The sequence below is a fragment of the Rhinolophus sinicus genome, chromosome 12, assembly GCF_057876585.1.
Source record: "Rhinolophus sinicus isolate RSI-liver-muscle chromosome 12, RSI-T2T, whole genome shotgun sequence".
Taxonomy (NCBI): domain Eukaryota; kingdom Metazoa; phylum Chordata; class Mammalia; order Chiroptera; family Rhinolophidae; genus Rhinolophus; species Rhinolophus sinicus.
Genome location: NC_142512.1, coordinates 32,378,264 through 32,399,915, shown reverse-complemented (window position 1 = coordinate 32,399,915; position 21,652 = coordinate 32,378,264). Strand labels below are relative to the sequence as shown.

At 37.3% G+C, this 21,652-nt stretch overlaps 1 protein-coding gene across 2 annotated transcripts in view; it reads left to right on the top strand.

Annotated features, from left to right (window-relative positions):
* STXBP4 (syntaxin binding protein 4) overlaps window positions 1-21,652 on the top strand; it is a 144,727-nt gene that overhangs the window by 80,360 nt on the left and 42,715 nt on the right. For both annotated transcript variants that reach the window (XM_088802178.1, XM_088802179.1), the window contains one exon: window positions 1,166-1,299. In XM_088802178.1, the coding sequence (XP_088658304.1) occupies window positions 1,166-1,299 (134 nt within the window). The remainder of the gene's footprint in view (window positions 1-1,165; window positions 1,300-21,652) is intronic.

Below are 21,652 nucleotides of genomic sequence, written 5' to 3'. Positions count from 1 at the left end.
CTTCTAATGAAGGAATTTGACTTTTTTTAACTGTTGTCCATGGTGCTTATGATGTAACATAATTATGTGAATTCCATGATGATTATTTTCAGTGAGGATGTTAAAATACTCAGCAATCAGATTCCCCTCGTATGAATTAGGTGTGTCCCCTTCCCCCAACCCCAAGGTGTCATTGTGTCCTTGAATTATATTTCAAAAGTTTTGGTATTAAAAATGAAGGTTAAAATTGCTATTTAAAGGCCAGAGCCTGCCCTTGCCTTTATAAAACTGGTTCATGGAAAAAAGATAACTTTAAAAAGCAAACTTTATTAAGCAAGTCTTCACCATGTCTTAGAAAGTTAAACACTAGTAAAATTTGGTTCAGTCTTTTTAAATATACTATGTCTTCTGTAGTGGATATTGACCTTGGTCATTCAACAGAGAACAAAGGCTCTATATTTAAATTTGAAAATTGATGCTTTAATTTCTCCCTGTGATTTAATACTATCATGCTTAACAAGATGGGTTGTAAGTAATGATGGTTTTGTCATCAGTTTAAAATGGTCTCTTTTCAAGTAAAAGTTTTAGCATAGTGATTTTTTTTTTTTTGCAATAAACCTTTCATTTTTAATTATATCAGAATGCATTCATTTCAGGTGCCATTTGCATTTTTCAAATGTGATACAAATGCTCTAGGCTGTTTTAGATTTAGGGACAACAAATGGAAGTTCTTAAGAGAGAATTTCAGGAGCAAGATTACATACTAAATTTATATTTAATATTGCTAGAAGTAATAGTAAATGTTCTTTTTAATCAATTTGTGCATATATGCTTAGTTTGAATTTTTACAAAAACGAACTAAAAGGCTATATCACGTTAACATAACACAAGCACTCACAAAATAAGCCCAACAAGTGATTTAGGAGGTGGCCCATTCTTTCATTCCTTCCTTCGTATATATGAGGTCAACCTAATTTTTAAAATACCCCTATTTGTTATACAATAAAGAATTGAAAACAGAAATATTGTTTTCTGTGAATTACTTCCTTCATGGCTGTAAGAATACAATGTTCCCAGATATAAAAATTTGTTTGTACAAACTTCTAACTAATAAGAATTCAGGTCTAGCAAAGATTGGTATTATTTATTGTGTAATAAGTCCAGCTTTATTTTCTTGCCCTCACAGTGAAAGAAGAGCTGTGTTAGGCTCTCTGACTTCCCTGTCGCTGCTGGGGAGGAATGGCCGGGACATCCCAGCAGCCCTGGCACTCGAGTCTAAGGAACTCGTCAAATCCGTTCGTGCCATACTTGATATGGACTGTAAGTTTTCTGACATTTTTTTTTTTTTTACTCTTTACAAAATAATTCATTTAACAAAACAAAAGAAGAAAATTTCAAGTTTGACAGTTGATTTTGGTGAAATGTATTGGTTTGACTACAATAACATTGATAGGTAAACGAGGAAAAATCTTTTTTTTTTTTTTTTTTTTTTTAACTTTTATTTATTTAAGTGTGTTTTTCCAGGGCCCATCAGCTCCAAGTCACATACCCATAGTTGTTGCAATCTAGTTGTGGAGGGCGCAGCTCACAGTGCCCCATGTGGGGATCCGGCAACTTTGTTTTTAAGAGCACCGCACTCTAACCAACTGAGCTAGCTGGCCTCCCCCCAACGATGAAACTCTTAATGCTCTCATTGGAGGGGGAGAATATTTGCTTTATTTACAGAAGAGAGCTGATTAAGACATGTTTTTGCCTGTACTTCCATCCAAAGTCTCTTCGAAATGGAAGAATAAATATAAAAATAAATCCACAACAGATTTGGAAACTGGAAGGGTGGAATCAGCATGGAGGAATTTTTGAATAATACACAACAGATGGAATAAGATTGAAGGTACAGCCCAGCTGAACAAAGGACCCCAAAACACAATAAATATGAAAAACTAGACTGCTCAAACAGTGAGTTAAGTAGAACCACGGCAAACCCCCCAGGGTCACGGACAGGGAAAACCAGGAACAGATCCTGGGGCAGTCAGCAGGGGAAGTAATTAAAGGGCTATGGAATGGCTGAACCCGTTCCCTACTCTTCAGAGCTGCTTACTCAGGCATTTACTCCTAAGCCAGGGCCAAGAGAATAGTCTCTCAAGGAAATGCGTGATCTGTCACTGGATACTGCCAGAGTCACCACTGGGCTAGAAAGAGAAGCAGGCCAAAGCTCTAAGTAACCTCCAACATCCCAATAGATAGGGAGAGCCTTGGGGAAAGCTTAAATGACTGGGCATTTCCATCCTTCCCTCCTGCTCTCTCCAAGCACTTTTGCTTCTTCAGAGATTTAGACTCCCTTCTTAGTTGTTTGTTTTTCTGTCTCTTCCCTTGATGTCTGTCTGTCTGCTGACTGTCTTTGTGCTGACCTCTAACCTTCCATTATTCCTCTAGTTTGCCACTCCTAATCTTCCTGTGTTGGGGTCCGGATATCAAATAAATACATAGAGATATAGATAAAATTCTGTGTTAAGTATCAAAATAATAAGTTTTAGTAAAGTCCTGGGTTCTGAATGGATTGACTTGGTGTACAGTAATATTCAAAGATCCTTTGGGTAACTTTTGACTTTGACACTATGCTACAGAGGATTGGAAACCATGCCTCTAATAGTATCAGCTTAATTTATGCAGTGTTTTTTGTGTTTTGTGGTTTTTTTTTTAATTTTGTGTACCCTATTACCTTTTTAAAAAGCAAATTACATTTCAAAAATCCTGTAAGAACTCTTTAACATAAAGAAATTTTATAGGTTTCAGGGGGGATGAAAATAACCACTCCGAATGTATTATGTGTAAGTTCAGAATTTTATATATTAATATCAGATATTTTTAAGTGAGGGTGGGAACAGTGGCGGGAAACACCTGCACAAATGTAGCCCTGTGGACACCATCATTAATGTTAATTACCTTGCTAGCATTAACCTTTATATCTGTCAAACATGATTATTCAAAGAAAATATTTGAAATTCAGCAGAACATCTTTGGAAGAAAAGTGAAAAATTCCATCTGCACTTTTTATCCGAATGCAAGATTATACATACTTTGCTGTTTAAAACTAGCAAATAGTTTCTATGTTTTCCTTTTTATTTAGAAATGTAATCACCAATGTTGGCATATTTTCTAGTACTTTCATAATTTTATATGACATAGCTTTTTAAGGTTGATAATGCAGATAAACTCAGCTCACTTTTCTTTCTCTGTATGCAGTGGCGTTTTCTACATATATAATGAAAACCAGAAAATTATTGAGACGAGGTAGATAACTCAACTGCAGCCTACACCTCACTTCCTTGGCCATGGCTATCTGGTTATTTCAAGTTACGATTTGAAATTTTCTCTTGGGTAGTTGCCTGCACTTTCTTCTTAGATGTTATACTATGGGATTTCCTCAGAAACAAGAATAAGATTTCTCAGGTCTTACAGCTTAAAACCAACCTCTGAGGAATATTTGCGAGACAGTTCTGAATCTTTTTAGGATCACAGACTACACTGAAATCTGGTGAAAGTCCTCTTCCCAGAAACGTACAATTATACACATTTTGCATCCATTTTCAGAGTCATTATGAACCCCAACTTAATAGCCCTGATGTAGAATCACAGCAAACACGAGTGTTCTCCAGCACTGCAGGCGTGGCCACCCGCCCTCCTCAGAACACCTCTCCCCGTGGAGGAGCGTGGGAACCATAGCGGCAGCCTGGGGCAGCAGTGGGCAGCCCTGTGAACCGTGCTCCACAGTCTCTGACGTTCCCTGGAGATGCTCCAGAGAGCACCTGACTAGGCCTCAACTTCACGGGGCAAATTGCTTAACCTCTGGGCCTGTTTCCTCATATAAAACATGGAGATCATATGGAAAGTGTCAGGAATGGAGGATTAACTGACACACACATCAAGTCGCTCACAGAGTACTTGGTACTATAAGATGTTCCATAAATGCACGTTGCTGTTGCTGCTGCTAATGCTGGTAGCACATTACCATCATGATTTAAGGTAATTAATTTAGATGTACTTTTCCTCCTTGCTAAGCCTTAACTATTGTCTAAGGCTTCTTCCAACTCAGATGCATTTGAAAATATGATAAATGAGAGCTTTTCTTAACATATAGCATTCAATATTATTGATTTTCAGTTGAATGTCATTATCACAGGAAACTGGCTAAATGTCTGAATCAGCCCCTTATCTTTCAGTTGTTTATTGGTAACTGTAAGGAAACTTTGGTCTGTTCTGTTACATTACTTCCATTGAAATAGTATATAGATAGAATAGGCATTTTCAATCAGTATTGGAACCCCTGGAGGTACTTTTATTGATCTCCATCAATATTTACGTGGTCGATATTGTAATGCTTTCATGTAATCTCTGCTTGACTGACAGCTAGATTGATTCTGTAAAAAATAATTCTGTAACAAAAGCAGGAAGAGGCAGTACTGTTTTCAAAATGCATAATAAAAGAATCTGGCCTGATAATCCCAAAGGAGGTGTTTAATAAAAAGAGAACTTACTGACTTCCTGGTAAATTGGCAGCATAAACACAAGCATCTACTTTCCTTCAAGATTTCCATGGAAATGATAAGTGGAATGTAACATTAGGGTAAAATCTTCAAAAGTACTAGCAGTTACGGGCAAATGCCCAAAACTTTGCAATACAGGACCCCATAAAAGGAAAGCACAAAGGGCCAATTTGTTATTCCGTCAGCTGAATAAAAGTAGCAGTTACGCAGATCCCTGGAGGAACTCTGGCAGGAGGGCACCTCCGGATGCATTCTAATTTGGAGAGGTAATGAATGAAGTCAGAGACTGGCTGGGGGATAGCTAGACTCTTTTCACTCTTTTATCTCTGTGAGTCAATGGCATTTTTGAAATTCTCAGGGTTCACACAATTTCCGTGTCAAGCAGAAGGCCAAGTGGGGCTCAGTCCTTTAGGCAGCAGACACACTAGATCTGATACACACTGGGGCCCACGGGAAGCTTTACCTGTAAGGGGATCCCGCACAGTGGCTTCCGCACCAAATGCCAGGTTGCTGCGCACAGCCACCTCTGGTCCTGGCTCGCGTCTTACTCCCCTCAGACTGCTGCAGCATCCTTGGACTTGCAGTTCAAATGCACATTGACCAGCCCACGGCCTGAGTTTTGAGAGGGTAACTCCAACGACTTGGTTGACTGTCAAGGCAACCAGGGGGTCCACACCTCCTTTTGAAGGTCAAAAACCAATTCTGAGTAGTCAGCTCTCTAGGTTTAAGCTCTCATACAGAGAAATGTACCACACATACACACACACATTTCATCCAAGCTCTTATAATATAAATAAATATATACGCAAACAGCAACATATGATTGAAAAAGTCCATAGTATTAAAGCGAGAAAATATAGCTGTCAAGATTAAGAATAGACTTTGGATCAAGATGGTAGAGTTATCTCATGCCAAAACCTCCTCATCTTGTTCCTTTACTTAAAATGACATTTAAATATGTATTTGTGTGTTTAAAAGATTGAAACCAAGAAAGGAATGCACCAAAACAGAGGATAAAACTATAATGATCAATGTGCTGGAGGAAAGGTTTCTAACCCACAAGAGTCCAATGAGGCCTGAGCAAAGGATACAAGGATTCTCCCCATAGAGAATACCCTTTCTTTTCTTAAGTTACTCATGTATTAGGCATTGAAAAAAAAAAAAAAAATCCCTCCAATTTAGGAGCCATCTGGGCATACCAGTACCCTGTTTCCCCAAAAATAAGACCTAGCCAGACAACCAGCTCTAATGCATCTTTTGGAGCAAAAATTAATATAAGACCTGGTATTATATTATATTATACCCAGTCTTATATTATATAAGACCCGGTCTTATATTATAGTAAAATAAGACCTGGTCTTATATTAATTTTTGCTCCAAAAGACGCATTATTGCTGATTGTCCGTCTAGGTCCTATTTTCTGGGAAACACGGTAATTAAAATGGAAAGCAAATATTCGCATCTACTACAAGTGGGAATATAACTTGGCCGAACATTCTTGGGAATCAATTTTGCAGTATATATCAAAGGCTTTTAAATAATGTATTTGAAAAGTTTTTTTGAAAGTTAAAAAAAAACTTTGTAATGGTCATATAATTTAACTTAATAATCCCACCTGTTGGTGTATTTTGCAAAGAAAATAATGGGAGATTTGCATAAAAATGTATATTTAAGTCTTTTCATCACAGCATTTCTCATAAAACAGAAATATTCATTCTCAGCTGTTATAAATTGGTTGTGTAATTGTGTAATTTTTATTCAACCATTTGAAAATAAGGATGAACTTTTACCCTACCAAGCAATGGCCTTCTGATTACATATATTGGTGTATGTGAGCCTTCTGCATCAAGTCGGCTGTTCCTGTCTGAAATTAGCAATATTTTAACTTTTAAAATTAAAATGTCACTAATATCTGCTTTTTGTCTTTATATCCTGAACCTAATTAGAAGTTATTTAGGCAGATGGAAAAAGGTTTTATGAGAAAAAGGGGAAATGCAATACTGCAAAATGTGAAGGCCTTCAAAATTTTTCCTTAAGATCCAGAACTAAGACTTGGTATAGCCTCTTCTCACTGTTCTTATTCTAGGTCTCGAAGTATCATCATTGCTTTTCTTATTTCCCCCACAATACTTTTTATTAACGAACATGAATTTATCAAAGGAAGAGCCATACATTTTTGGTGAAAGTAATCTATGTTATTTAGAATGGACATTACTTCTCCATAGAGTCTCCATAAAATAATCATGCTATTTATATCTTTCTTCTGGGATTTGAGAAGCTATTCCAAGCATAAGCCCATGTGATTCTGATGCCATTAGAAAGACAATTGCACCTGTTTTTATAAGTCAGACCTATTCTCTAGTCACTTGATTCTTCAGAACCAGATAATAATCACGGTCAATATTTGTGGTGTCTTACCATTCAAGGAAAATGGTAAACTCACATATTCTTTTGTATCATTGCAAACTAAAAGTAGGTCACAGCTGTAATGTTCCATTAAGAAAATACATCAAATTTAATCTTGGGTGACTTCTGGAAGAGAAACTACGCTTGGCTTGTTTAATTTTGTTTTAAATGGGCAAATTATTATTAGCTTCAAGAAAAATAAGTAATTTCTTTCCTGATACAATTTTATTTCCAGGGGAAAAAAAAAATGAGAGAAAAATGTATCACTCAAGAAAAGGTAATTATTTAGATTCATTACTTTATTCTTTCCTGCACTATTGAGTATCTGTAATGGGCCAGATCCTCACCTAGGCACTGACATAACAGCAAGAAGAAAGCCCTCACCATCAACTGGCTTCAGTAAATTGTAAGGGCAGAGATGGATAAACAAGTTAGCAAAAAAAGTAAATAATGATTCCAGACAAGAATGACTGTTATGCATATAATAAAGCCAGGGGACGTGTAAGCGAACATAAGTAAGTGGGGATGCTTCTCACTCCTCTTTTAAAAAGTAACGTGTGAGCTAAGATCCAGCCAGGAAAAACAATCTGTGGGAAGAGCTGCTGAAGCCAAGGACCAAAGCCCTGAGGTAGGAGCAATCTTGACATATTTGAAGGACAGAAAGAAAACCTGGGTCTCTGATACATGTGAGCAAGCAGGAGAGTCACATGAGGTAAGGGTGGAGATGCAGAAAGGAGCCAGATGACACAGGGCTTCGAACACCATCCTAACAGTTTGGATTTTATTTTGAGTGTCATAGAAGCCATTGATGGTTTAAGCAGAACGGTAACATGACTGGATCTACATTTTAAAAGGTCATTCAGACAGTGGTTTGAAAGTGGACTGTCAGAGTAGCAAGAAGGAAGAAAGTAGGGAGACTAGTTGGCTGGTGCAGTGATTGGTGTGGGAGATGGTAGCAGCTTGGGCGAGGTTTGGCGTAACATGGAGCAAATACTCATTTTTAAAAAGCGATTTGTAGTATCTAAGTGTATATACCAGCTGAAACACCTGAAATTCGGCACTAATGTTTACACTTGACACTCATGTGCATGTCGGGTCAGGAGTCACCGGAAGTCTAGAAGCACAAAGCATTTGCCGGTCGTCATCATGGATCTTAGACCTCAGGTTTCCCTGGTGCTTCTGCTCATCAGTTAACTTGGGCATTTGCCTTTTTCATTAAACAAATTCCCGAGAATTGAAGTGCTGAAGTTACTTAATTACACCAAATCTGTAGTAACCCTCTACTGTTCTCTATTGGTACGTAAGAAGCAAACATAATACAGTTCGTCAGTCACAAAAATCAAAAAGCCACCATGTTTCCAGTGTTTAGGATACACAGATTTCTAGTGGGAATTAATCCCGGAGCTATCACATGGTGTGCATTTTCACAGAAGGTCATTACCAGGAAAGTATGTCTGATATATACTTTAATCACACATGCTGCCAGCAGCCGTAATGTATGAAGGCATAGCTAGACAGCAAGACTTAATTTCTCCCACAAGGCAGGCATATTGTTGTCAAGGGAATGGCAGGATGTACAGTATCTAAGATATAATCAAGTATAAGCCTGTACACCTTTCTACTAACCTGGTGAAGAGATTATAACATAAAATGACTTCTAACACGAAGGCAGAAAAATATAAGGACAGCTTCAAAAATTACAGAAGGCATTGATGGTAAACTGTAGTAAATTATATCTCATCCAAAAAGTGAAACTCCGGTTCCTTTCATAATCAGAAGTGACTGTAATAACTGAATGTCTACAGTGTAGTTCGTGTTTCCATCCTATCACTGGATAAGCAAAATGTAAATGATGGCAGAAAGAAATATTTTTCCTCAAGGTCTGAGAATGTCCTCAGCCAAACTGAATGCGTTTTTTTGGGTTCACGGAATAGGTGTTCCCCAGAGGTCATGTGAGGGCAGGTATTAACAACGCATCTCAGAAAAGACAGCCGTGGTGTGCAGTTAACAGCTCTCATGATAATATGATAAAATAGTTCAATTTAGAGGCTGAACTTCCTGCCTTCCGCAACAGAATATTAATATTACTGTTACAGCTTATATATTTTATAATGATATAGCCGTAGGTACAGAAGTTTTTTTAAATTTTATCAGTTTTACAGTTGAAAAGCACTATTTTACATCAGTAGGTCTGCACAGCAACCCTGTGATATAGGTATTATTATTTGTAGTTGAAATGATATGAAAAGATCAAGGCTCAGAGAACTTAAATGATTGACTTAAGTCACACTCTTGGTAAGGACAGTGCCAGACTCAAGTCTTCTGATATGAAATCCTGTGAGCCTCACAGGGGTGTGGTTAAGTCATTCCGTCACAACTGAATGGGCTTTTTTATTTTTTTATTTTTTTCCTTTTTGGAGCATAGAAAATGACGGAGTGTCCTATGTTCTGTGGCATCGTAGATTTGATAAAATATGATGACTGCTTGGAGTCTTAGCTACCTGTATCTAAAGTGAGAGTACAGTCTTCATAAAGTTGTTTCAAGAATTAAGGGGCCTGGTTTGAAAGTGCTTTGTAAATGTGAAGCACTATGTAAATATAATATTATGTTTGGAGTTTGTTTTTTGTTTTAATTAGAATCATTGACCAAAATTTACCTCTTCTTAACCAATTTTCATGACTTCCAAATATTCAGAATAAAGCAGTAGATTGCACTGGTTCAAGAAGCTTTAATAATTTTCAATCGGGTATAGGAGATACCTGACTCTTTGATATGTCGGTTTCTTGGGAAATCGGATTGGGAAAGCATCTGTGTTTTTGTGGGTTTTTTTAAACATCTGTACTGTTAGATTTAAAAAAAATTTTTTTTTTTAGAATAAACATTTGTTACTTCTGAAATTTAAAGCATCTTTTAAAAGAAAAAACAAGCATCATGGAAACCTCACAATAAGAAATAAAAGCTCTCTTTGGAATCATTTACAAAACAATGCATAAAGAATAATAAATGTTCCTAGGTAAAGATACTAAAACCAAGGATATAGAATCAAGAATTGAATCTTTAATAATAGTTTTCTAAAATTTGTGACCTTATGGGCGTATCCAACCCACATTACCAATTAGATTAAAATGATTAGGTCTTGGACTGACTACACAGTGTTATTGGCGTTTCTCATTTTTCCTGTAATAACTCCCAAATGCTAATGAAAGTTAAAGTAGGTAGAGAAGAGTATGGGGAGTGAGACAACCTTCTTGGACAAGATCTTTTAAACTTTAGGTAAATGCTTCCACCTCACTTTTGCTCCATTTATAAAATGGAAACAATGAGCATGTTACATTACAGGATAAAATGAAGTAACATTTATGAAGTTGTCTTTAGTTTTTACATAAAAATTAGTTGTTTGTACTCTTAATGCTACTTTATCAAAAAGATAACATTCATTTTTTCACTTGTAGAGAGGCAGAATTGTATAGTAAAAAGACCATATGTTACAGGGTTCAAATTCCAACTATCACCTAATAGATTTGTGCTGTGGGGGTTCTTTAAGCTCTCTGAGTCTCATTTTCTTCATCGATGAAAATGGAGGTATCACCAACTCATAGGATTTTTATGAGGATTAAAGATAATGTATCTGAAGTGGCTAGCTTATTGAAGATGATATTTATAAAGTGACTCATATCTGGTAGGTACTCATATATTAACATCATAATTTTCATTGTTCACTGTCATTATGTAAAAGAAATATTCTGTCCTTGCAACCTAGTCCAATATGATAAACTATTCTCTTCCATCCACATCTTTTTATTGGGGGAGTGGGGGGAGAGCTGGAAACCTTGGAAGGTGGTGAAAGATTCCTACTAATGTAGATTTATATAATCTATCATTATTAACTTACTCCACTGAAAACACATAAAAACCCATGTGCAAAAACTGCTGGGAAAAAATTGCAAAGTAACATTTCACTCTTTAAAGTAGCAGTAAAATTTGGATAGGAAACCCAGCTTCAACTCAAATTTATTTCATGGATATAAAATTTGAAATAATAAAGAAGTTTATGTCTAACTGGCAGCCTTAAGGAGCCCCCATATTTCTTACAGTCTTGTATATGGAGAGGGGAGGCCTTGCTGAACTTGTGTCGAAGATTAAAAATACTAAAATTGCCCAGAAATAGTTACAAGTAGCCACCAGGTCACTGCAAAGCTTTAACTAGACGTTCACAGGCATTTCACCATATGAGAAAGGAGTAAGCCTTATAGATATCTGGTAGAATATTCCAACAGCAAGTGCAAAGGCCCTGAAGCAGGAGAATGCCTGATATGTTTGAGAAAAACAGAAAGGACAGTATGGATGGAGAGGTCCAGCTTATTGCATCATTTAGTCCTCTCAGCCTAATTGTCTGCTTTCAGAATGGTCTTTCCTTACCTCCTAGCTAATGCTGGCTTTCTCTCTGCTTCCAGATACTCTATTTTACTCCCCTGTTTTATTCTCTCCTTAGGACTTCACACTATGTATTTTTTGTTTACTTCTTTATTGTCTGTCTCCTTTATTAAAATACTAGCTCCTTGAGAACAGGGATCTTGAATATCTTGTTCACCACATTTTAGGTAACATCTAGAACAGTACCTGGTACACAGTAGGTGTTCATGAGATATTTATGTTTTATAGCTGTGATTAAGGTCTGTTTAATATATGAATGTTTAATATGTATGTTTTAATATTATTTCCTTGGGAGTGAACTTAAAATAATGAGGTGCCGTTTTTATTCACCAGAGGGCCATCTTTTAACAATAGTTACTAGTCTGTAGTACACTCTTGATAGATATTTCTCAATTCAGCTCTTTTGGAGAACACTTTATCTGTTTCTCTAGGAATCTAAAACGTACCTTTTCAGTTTCACTTCTAAGAATCTATTATACAGAAATGAACACCAAGTCTTATGCATGAATCTAATAAACAGAAAGACCCACTTCTATATACAAATAGATGTCAAATAGTCCATTCCACAAATATTTGTTGAGTTTCTGTGTGTCAGACACTAGAAGAGAGGCCATGTGGAGGATGTCCCTGTAGTGGAAACCAGGCAGTGGTGCCCAGTCATGAAGTAGGTGACGCTTGAGAAAGACCAGAATGAACTCTACTTGTCCATGTAGAGCCTACCTAGGGGACCTCATGAGATCCGCTGGGACTTTCTGACCAAAAGATTTTCATGAATGACCACACCTTTTTTCAAACCCCAGATCCGATGGAAGGGGAGTAAGACGGCAGGCAGTTTCGTGTACAGAATGCCATGAACAGGAGTGAGGGTGATGCACCGTAACGAACGGCAGAGATGAAACAGAGAACCCAAAGTCGGTCTGTAAGAGTGGACCTCAGGCAGCGCAGGCAGAAAAAGCATGAGGGATGCTCTCTCACAGGAGATCGTTAACCAGTGCGTGCCCGGCTGTTGTAATAGTGAAGCACTTCAGCTCTCATGTCATCTGCTGGCACTGTAGTTCGACCGAAAGAACTAAAGAAGTTGTGAGTGTTTAATTATGTGCATATCTGGACATATACCACCGATTCCATGAAAGCAGTTTTATCTTGTGTTGTTTTCCTTTCAAGTTAGGTTAAATGGATTTGTCCTCATGTTTAGAGGGCATGGATGGGAATGTGGCTTGTGGGGCAAGACATCTTAAAAGCATATACAATTACGCACACACTCAGTAGGGAAGAGAAGGTAGAGGTATATGCAGTTAAGTCAAGGGAAGATTCACAGAGCTCTCTGAAGAGCTTAGGTGTGTAAACAAATACACAAAAGCTGGATGAAGAAACAACCTAGAACTAACAAGAACTGATGAGAATAGTGGCAGGAATGTGAAAGCCAGGATTAACTTAAGCTTTTATAAAAATTAAAGATGAGAAGATCTACATTTGAAGCAGTGATGAAGAGAAAGAAGATTGAGTGTGTTACAGTATTATAGAGGAAAAATTCTGCGTAAGGTGGTGGGCAGACTCTGCGTGGTCTTCGTGATGCTTGCATCCTGGTGTTCATGCCCTGTGTCATCCCCTCTCCTGGAGTATGTGCAGGACTTGGGATTTCCTTGGAGCCCATAGGTGCAGCAAAGGTGACAGGATGTACATGATAACATAGCATAAGATTTTAGTGCCCCTTTTGCTAGAGTCTCTTACTTTTTCCTGGCTTCAAAAAGTGAACTGCTCTATATTGGAAGACCCACATGAGGGCAGCCTCAGGCCAACAGCCAGGGGAATTGAAACCTTCGATCTATAACCACAGGAATTGAATTTTGTTGACAATAGCAAAACCTTCCCCAGTCAAGCCTCAGATGAGACCACAGCCTTATGGGACCCTAAGTAGAAGACTCAGCTAAGCCTCGCCCAGACTCCTGACCCACAGAAACAGTGAGATAATAAAATATATGTGTGTTATTTTAAGCTGCCAAGAGTATTGTAGTTCATTACACAGCAACAGAAAATTAATGTCATGGAATACTGCCATTTGCTTCTCTCTTCCCAGCTGAGAACACGACATTCAGATTTGCAAGGCTAGAATTTTCCCTGGGTTAAAAAATTCCCCTGTCTTAGAGTAAGAAATACAAATTTCATTCTTGAGCTTTGAAAGAGCTGTGGGAATCAGCCTTCACACTGTGCATGAGATGACCCCTTTCTGTCTTGCCCACCTCTTTGACTCTTCTATCCAATCAAAGGAAATTTGGGGGAAATAGAAGGATTCTCCTTTGCAAGCTTAATGAAGACACACCAGCCTCCAGAAGCCAACAGCTACTGTTAACGTTAGAAGTGCTGTCACGAATCTCCCTGGGAGAAGTAGCTCTCCCTCCTCGTCATGTGCTGTGTCTCATCCAGCTAACCATCCCCAGTGCCTGTCACAGTGCTGACACTCGTAGATGCTCGGTGACTGTTTGATGAATGAATTCCTTATCAATTTACCTCACCCATAAATCTAGTAAGAAAGAAGGAAGCACACGCTTCCCTACAGTGCTGCTTTTCGTCCTTAGACTTTTGGGAATGAAGAGACAAGCGTGATGTTTATTTGTGTGCAGGGAAACGAATGAGCGATGAGAACACAGAGATGAGTGACTTACTTCTTGTAAATAAAAGGAACCTTAAAAAGCCTAATATGAATACTGATGATTTCATAATTCTCTCTCTCTCTCTCTTTTTTTTTTCTTCTCAATCTATAGAGCTCTGTTTAGTTTTATCTGAGGCACATTCAGTGTTGGTAAATGCCAGAAGCTTAATTTTCTGATTCCAAATGAGAACGCGTTTGACATACTGGACGCGTTTGTTATGTCTGCATTCTCTATCTTCACATCACATAAAAGTACAAACCTTTTATAACCTGACAATAATTGAAATGCTTTTATCTTTTATTCATTTTATTTTTGGCTTCCTTCTTTGTAGACCCCTAGTGGCAACAATTTTAACATTATTCGTTCCTATTTGGTACATTGAATGCCTGGTACATTGTACCTTATTACTAGCAATTTGTGAATTCTTTATAAATACTTTTGTTAATTTATTCCTAATTGCCTTTTTGGACATTACTGATGACAGAATGCCCAAAAGATTTGGTTTCATTTATATAACACAGAAGTAGAAAATGGGCAAAAATATGTCCTTCATTGCCTTTACTGTTCATTTCAGAAACTTGGTATCATTTTCATCTACACTAAGGAAATGAAAGTATTTCCACTCATAATGTCATCGTTTATGAATTAGGAAATTACATACCTGTTGAATTGAAACCTTCATTTTAAAAAAGTGAATTGATGAAAAGTGAAGGCATGCTCAGTGGCCATGTGTATTACCTAAAAATGTGGTTAATTTTTAAAAATTTAACAAGTACTGTATTCCTTCTCCTCTGTAGCCTATTCTCTGTGGTCTTTAATACATAAAAACAGTCCACATCACTTGCCAAATCAGAACTCTCCAATCACCTCCCATCATACTTAGAATAAGAGGCAAACTCTTTACCTGGCTTATGAGGTTCTTCGTTTCTGGCCCTGGCTAGCTGCGTGATCTCACTGTCTACCCCTCTTGCCCTGTTTACAGTGCACCTGCCACGTTGGTCTTTTTGTAGTTCTTCAAACATGCCATACTCATTTCCACCCGTTTGCTGTCCACCTCCCTGGAATGGTCTTCCTTCAGATCTTCACAAGACTCATGCTTTCTTTCACTCAGGTCTGTGCTCTAAAGCCATCTTTTGAAAGAGGCTTTTCCTGGCCACTCTGTATAAAATACTAGCCCCCATCATCACTACCAATCACTCACGATTCCTCTACTCTACTTTGTTTTCCTAATAGCACTGATTGCGACCTGGAATCGTATCTGCCCCACTAGAACATACAATATAGGAAAGCAAGGTTCTCACTTGTCGTGTTCACCACTGGAACCCCAGCATCCATTGTAACAGGTATTCAGTACATGTTAACTGAATAACTACATGAATAAGATCACAGAGGTAGATTGTTTATATAGGACTAGACAACAGTTAAGAGAAAAACAAGGAAGAGAAGTAAAAATGACATGAATTTTCGAGCCAGGATTATTGCAGGGTGGTAGAACTATTAAAAGGCACAAGGAACTCAGAAGGAAAGACAGACTGGGGAGAAAAGACAGACAAGTTTGATATTAAACATTAGAAATACTGGTAGGCATCAAGAGGGAGATTGGGAGGGAGGTCAGGATTGGAGATGTTGTTTAGGGGATTCTCCATGTAATTTTGAGAGTTGAAGCCCACATATTGCAGGAGAAGAAGTCTTTTGGGGACAACGCAGAGGAAGAGCGGTCAGGTTGCTAGGAGTAGAAATGAAGGTAGGTTATTGGGAAGTTTATAAAAAAATCCCAGGGAGAAGAGAATTTCAAGGAGTGGTAAGCAGTGCTAAATGCTGATGACAGAAGGACAACGTGTGAGAAATGAATTGGCTGTGATTGTAAACATTCGTGACCTTTGAGAGAGCAGCGTCAGTCGGTTGGTGGGGGCAGAAATACATTTTACACCAGCACTGCCTTGAACACTAGTTTAATCTTCTGTGATTCATAAGGCATTTCAGTCTCTTAGGACCTCATGGTCGTTTTGTAAATATCAGTGATGTAACTCTGTACTTTAAAAGGTGTGGGATTGAAGGTGGCCAGTTAGCCCAGCCGGTTAGAGCATTGTGCTAATAACACCACGTTGCCGGTTCAATCCCCCCATGGGCCACTGTGAGCTACGCCCTCCTTAAAAAAACAGAAAAACAAGAACACAAAGGATGTGGGATTAAAGGAAAAAAGGTATAGGAAGTTAAACTGAACCTATATTGATCCCATGACATATGTTAGAAGTTGCTTAATTTGAATAGATTCCTTCCCGTGTCCAGGTTTCTGTGACTTTGTAGTGAGGGATATCATGGGCTCTGCTAGCTGCCAGCAAAGTGTCATTCACATGTGTGCATAGTTTTTCTGAAATTGAGAAGTGCCAAGGTAAAAAGGAAAATGTTAATTAGGCCAGCCATATTTTTATTTTATTGTCCACTGACATAAAAATGTGGTAAACTTTATTTTTAGTATATGTGCTGCCGAAGCGAGCACTAAACTTTATTTTTGTTATTTTGAAAAGATCCGAAAAGAATGAATAAGCAGGAAAAATTGCTCACGATTCACCCCCAAGCGACAGTCATTATTTACATTTTGACTTACTCAGTCCTTTATTTCAATTTTTTAAAACTTCTAAAACTTTTATATATGTGTATACGAGTATATATACATATATGTATACACACACACACACACACGAAGTTGTGGAGTGGCTCAAGAATCAGCTTGCCTGGCTTCAAATCCCACCTATGACTCTTATAACCAACATGAGCTTGATAAATTTCATAACCTCTGTGCCTTAGGCTCCTTGCCTGTAAACTGTAGGAGCAACTAATTCTTTTATAAGCTTGTTTGTCCTAATATCTGGTATACAAAACGGAGTTTATCACCTACGCTTTCCACCTTTCCAATCTTCCCTGTTCTATTCCCCCCCCCCCCCCCCCGACTTGGAAGAATTTGCATTCCTTGTGTCATCTTATCTGCCTTCTCCTGATGTTCTATAGTTTCGCCATCTGTCTTTCTATGCCAGTATTGCTTACAAATATGATCTAGGTTGGGAGCCACCTCCTCTCCTGGAGACTGAGCTCATACGAGAAACTGAGGCCTGTATATGTGTCGTAATGGCTTTAAAGTTGGATTGCACTGTGCCCCCACATTAAAGTCAAATGTGACCTGGATCTGTTCTGAAATAAAAAAGGATAATAAACTAATTAAAGCATTTGATTGTCTGTATCGGAGTTATTATCCTAAAAAGCCATTAACCGTGCAGTGATAATCAAATGACTGGATGGGCTGTTAACAGTAATATGTCCCTTAGGGGGATATATTACAACTGTGTGTGCTGTGTGCACACGATTGTGACAGAAATGCTTCTAAGACTAGGCTAAATGTGAACTATTTAAGTAATAAAGGACCCAAGGGAAGACGGTCTCCTTTTGTTTACTTCAGGAAAGGATTAGCATTTATTTTCAGTATCTTTCAAGAACAGGGAGATTAAGAAAGATGGCCTTGTTAGCTTCCTGGTTAAAATAATTGGTCAAATAGCATCCAGGCAGAACATGGCCATAAAAGATGCAGTGTCTCTCTCTGGGCTCCATGACGCAAAACAAAACGAAGCTCTGAGTTCTCCCCGTTGAACTCAGTGGGTCCTTTCGGGATGATAGTCATAGTTCTCGTATTTCCCAGAGCCAACCTTGATTTTGAGTGTTTTGGCACTCTTTCACTTACTCTCCTGACTTGGGGCTCAGAAAAAAATAGTTGAAGTATCTATAATATTCTTTCTTTGTGAGCAAAGTTTTTGTCAACCTTTCTTTCTTTTTGTCAACCTTTGTTAGCCTTTTTTGAAAACATCTTTGCTCTGTCCTAGTACTATAATATAGGTTGTTATCTGAACATAGATCTATTTTTATTGATAAGGTACAGGCAAGGTTCTGTGAAGTGCATTGCTATGCTTTGGGTTGGACAGTTTTTATAAACATCAAAATGCAGTTGTTTTATTGCTTGAGAAGATGGTGAATTGACATTAACTTAAGGAAACAGACTCTGCAGGTTTTTCTAAGTATCTTGCAGTAAATCAACCTTCAAAGACTTCCTTAGGAAACACATTGGCTCTTTTCAAAAATATAAATGCAATTCATGAAACATAGTTCTTAAATCATCTAGCTCTTTTTTCTAATACAAAGATAAGAAAAATATGTCAATATGTGATAGGACTTCCTAGAGTTTTTAATAACAAAAAGTTTGGACAGTCTCAATCCAACAGTGCTGTCAATTTCACAGTTTTTTGTGTGTTTTGTTTGTTACAAGTTGACTTAAGTGAAAGTCGCATTTGTGTGGCATCTTGACGCAGCTCATCATCTTGAAGTTTTCTTTTAAAGAGTGACTAATTATGTATTTCTTCACAAATAGAAGTGAAAATTTTGTACATGTATTTTCTGAATTTTTAACTAGACCCTGTTTTTATTCTTTGGAACAGAAACCATTTTTCGTTTTCTCCTTAATGAAGTGCAGTGACACAATTATATTAAAATAAGCTGTTCACTGAAATGTTTGACTATCTCATCACAGTTTATAAAAATTTATTTTTTATTTTAAGTTCTTTTTTGTTTTTCAATTACAGTCGACGTTAAATATTTTTAGTTTCAGGTGGACAGTATAGTGGTTAGTCATTTATATAACTTACAAAGTGATCCCCCCAGATCAATCACAGTTTAAAAATAGTTATTTCCTCAGCCGACTTTTGCCAGTAGTAAATCTGAAGCTCCGAGGTCTAAAGCAATTGCAAAGGAAAGCAGACCTAAATAATGAGAACATTTGTTAGCATGTAGAGATGTCATCTTCCAGCACCTTGGATTAGTTTTTAAATTTACAGTTCAGGAGTCAAATCTAAACTAATCAGAAATGATTTCTGTGCTAGGTTTAACCGTGGTGAGAAATGCAACAGTAAGACTTCTTCAATTCTATTCTGAATTAACAAATACTTTAGGTTTCCTACCATAGTCTGGGAGTTCAATATAGGCGTGAAGACAAACTCCACACAATAATGCTTTGTTTGATTATTTGTATTTAAATGGAAACATCTGAGTTACTTTCTTATGTCTCAAGGACTGAAATGTTTAGTGAACCATACATATTTATAAACATAATTTTTTAAATGTTCAAAGGACATAATGTCATGTCCCAAAGACCTGATAAATGCTCTCAAAACATTGCCATGGAGTGTGTTTGCATTTGAGAACGTAGCTTAAATATTTTATTGTTACAGTATTTCATGGTGCTCGTGTTATTTCCAAATACCATTAGTGCCTAAATCACAGCACACAGATAAGTGTTTACCATAATACCACATTCAAAAAATTCATGAAGGCCAGCAAAGCTGTTGGAATTGGGCAGGGCAGCAAGTATGCTCTCTTTTCTGTGACATGTCAGACTTCCCCATCTTACCTCAACTGCCTAATGATGCTGTGGAAACTTAATTGGTATTTAAAACAGTTTTGAGATTTCCAGATAAAAGATTTCACAGAAGCACAAATTTTATTATCTGGCTTTCTGTCTAGTGGTTGCTTTTAGTACACACTGACTATAAATTTCCTCGAATATGAGGGTAACACGTTAAGGCTGTGAAGAGGTCAAAAATTATAATTATGGTTATAAGTAATTATCATGTAAATTAACCAAATGTAATTACAAAGCAGTTAATTGTTAACTTTTGCTTAAACATGATTTTCTTCTTTGAGTGGAAGGCAAGAAAACATTGGGCCTTTGTGTTCTTCTGTTATAGCCGTGCTCTGTTATGTGACCTAGATTTCAAGTCTCAGTAGTATTTCCTGTACAAAACCAGTGTATTCCCTCTCTGCACACCTACCACTAATACTAAAATATGAGTCAGCTACATAGAGGCACTATGTCTGTAAGGGTTTTAATCAAAACCTTTTAGTGAAAAACAAGTACATAGCGCTATTATAATGCAGATGAGCTAATAAGCTAAGTATAATTAAGAATCTTTCTAGAGGGAAATTTCTCAGGAGGTAAATATTTAAAGATTCCTTTTTTTTTTTCTTTTTTTTTTTTTGGCTATCCTAATAGTTGCCTAAATTAAACTTTCTTTTTTTAAAAATTAGTTTCAGGTGTACAAAACAATGTAATAGTTAGACATTTACACCCCTCACAAAGTGATAACCCCCCTCCCCCAATCTAATACCCATCTGACATCATATATAGCTGTTACAATACCATTGACTCTATTGCCTATGCTGTACTCCACATCCTACGACTATACATGTGTATATATATATATATATAATTATAGTTGACATAGAGATTCACTCAAGTTTTTTTAATAGTTTGCTTTTTTTATACATAATTTTCTTATTTCTGTGTCTGATGCAATCTTAGAGTTCTTGGTAGGCAGAAACTGTGACTCTTTTACTAGATGTTGTACTAAACAAATGTTGTTTTGATCTATTCAAAGAACCTTTTCTGTTATTACAATATACTATTATAATCTCACTCTGTCTTAATGAGTATTTAGACTCTGAGAAGCAGGCAGCTCTCCAGTTCTGTCATATAACAAATGATATGGCAGATTTCAGCCATAGTATATAGCCTTTCCTCTTGGTCCAGCCCTTAGTATAGAAAACACTAGTTGTAAAATTTTTCCTTTGTGACTCATTCGTATTTCGATGATAGAGGTCTTAGGTGACCATTATGCTACAACATTACTGTCAGGAAATTGAACAGATATAAGGTGGCTTGACTGAACATGCATCACATCATTTCCCAACACTGGCCTTGACAAAATAGCACAGCGCTCATTTAAGAATTAGGTTTCTTAAACATAGGTCTCTCCAAATCGGCTGTACTGGTAGTCAGAAAATAAAATGATAGTTTCAGCTATGTCTAAATAGCTGTATTACAAGGGAAATACTGGCTCATCTAGCTGTTTCCAAAAGTGCAGATGTTTATATTATGTGGGCAAAAACAACTGAACGATTGAATGCATTTGAATTGTTCCCATAGTCTCAGAATATTACTGTAATGCATTCTTCTTTAGAGTCTATTCTTAATCATATCATCACTTCTATTCCTCCCTTCCCGCTTTTCCTATGTGTCAGACATTGTGTACTGAGTGGGGAAATAAAACAAACATGGCCTTCCTGGAGGATACATTTGGTGGGGAGTAATTGGATTTTTTAAGAAGTTTAATTATATACTTACAAATTATGGTAAGTGTTCTAAAGAACAAGAATAATGTGGTACTTCTTTATTCAGCAAACATTTTGGAGTGCCTACTATATGTCGGGCATTTTGCTAGGTTCATAGTAGACAGGGATGAATGAAACAACATGTTCCCTATCCTCGGAGAGCTTATGGTTTAGTCGGGGACAACAGACAATAAACAGGAAAACCAATAAGTAGGTAATTTCACACTGAGAAAGCGCTATGGCTGTAGTACACATACTGCTGTGATAGAAGTGGAGGGATGATGAGGACGGTCTGTCTGCATGGTAGGCTTTAAGACTTGAAAAATGACTAGGAGCCAGCCATCTAATGAGCAAGGAGAGAGGGGCATTCCAGGCTGAGGCAAAGAGCTGCCTACTCCGAGAAATGGAAGAAGGCCAGAATAGATTCG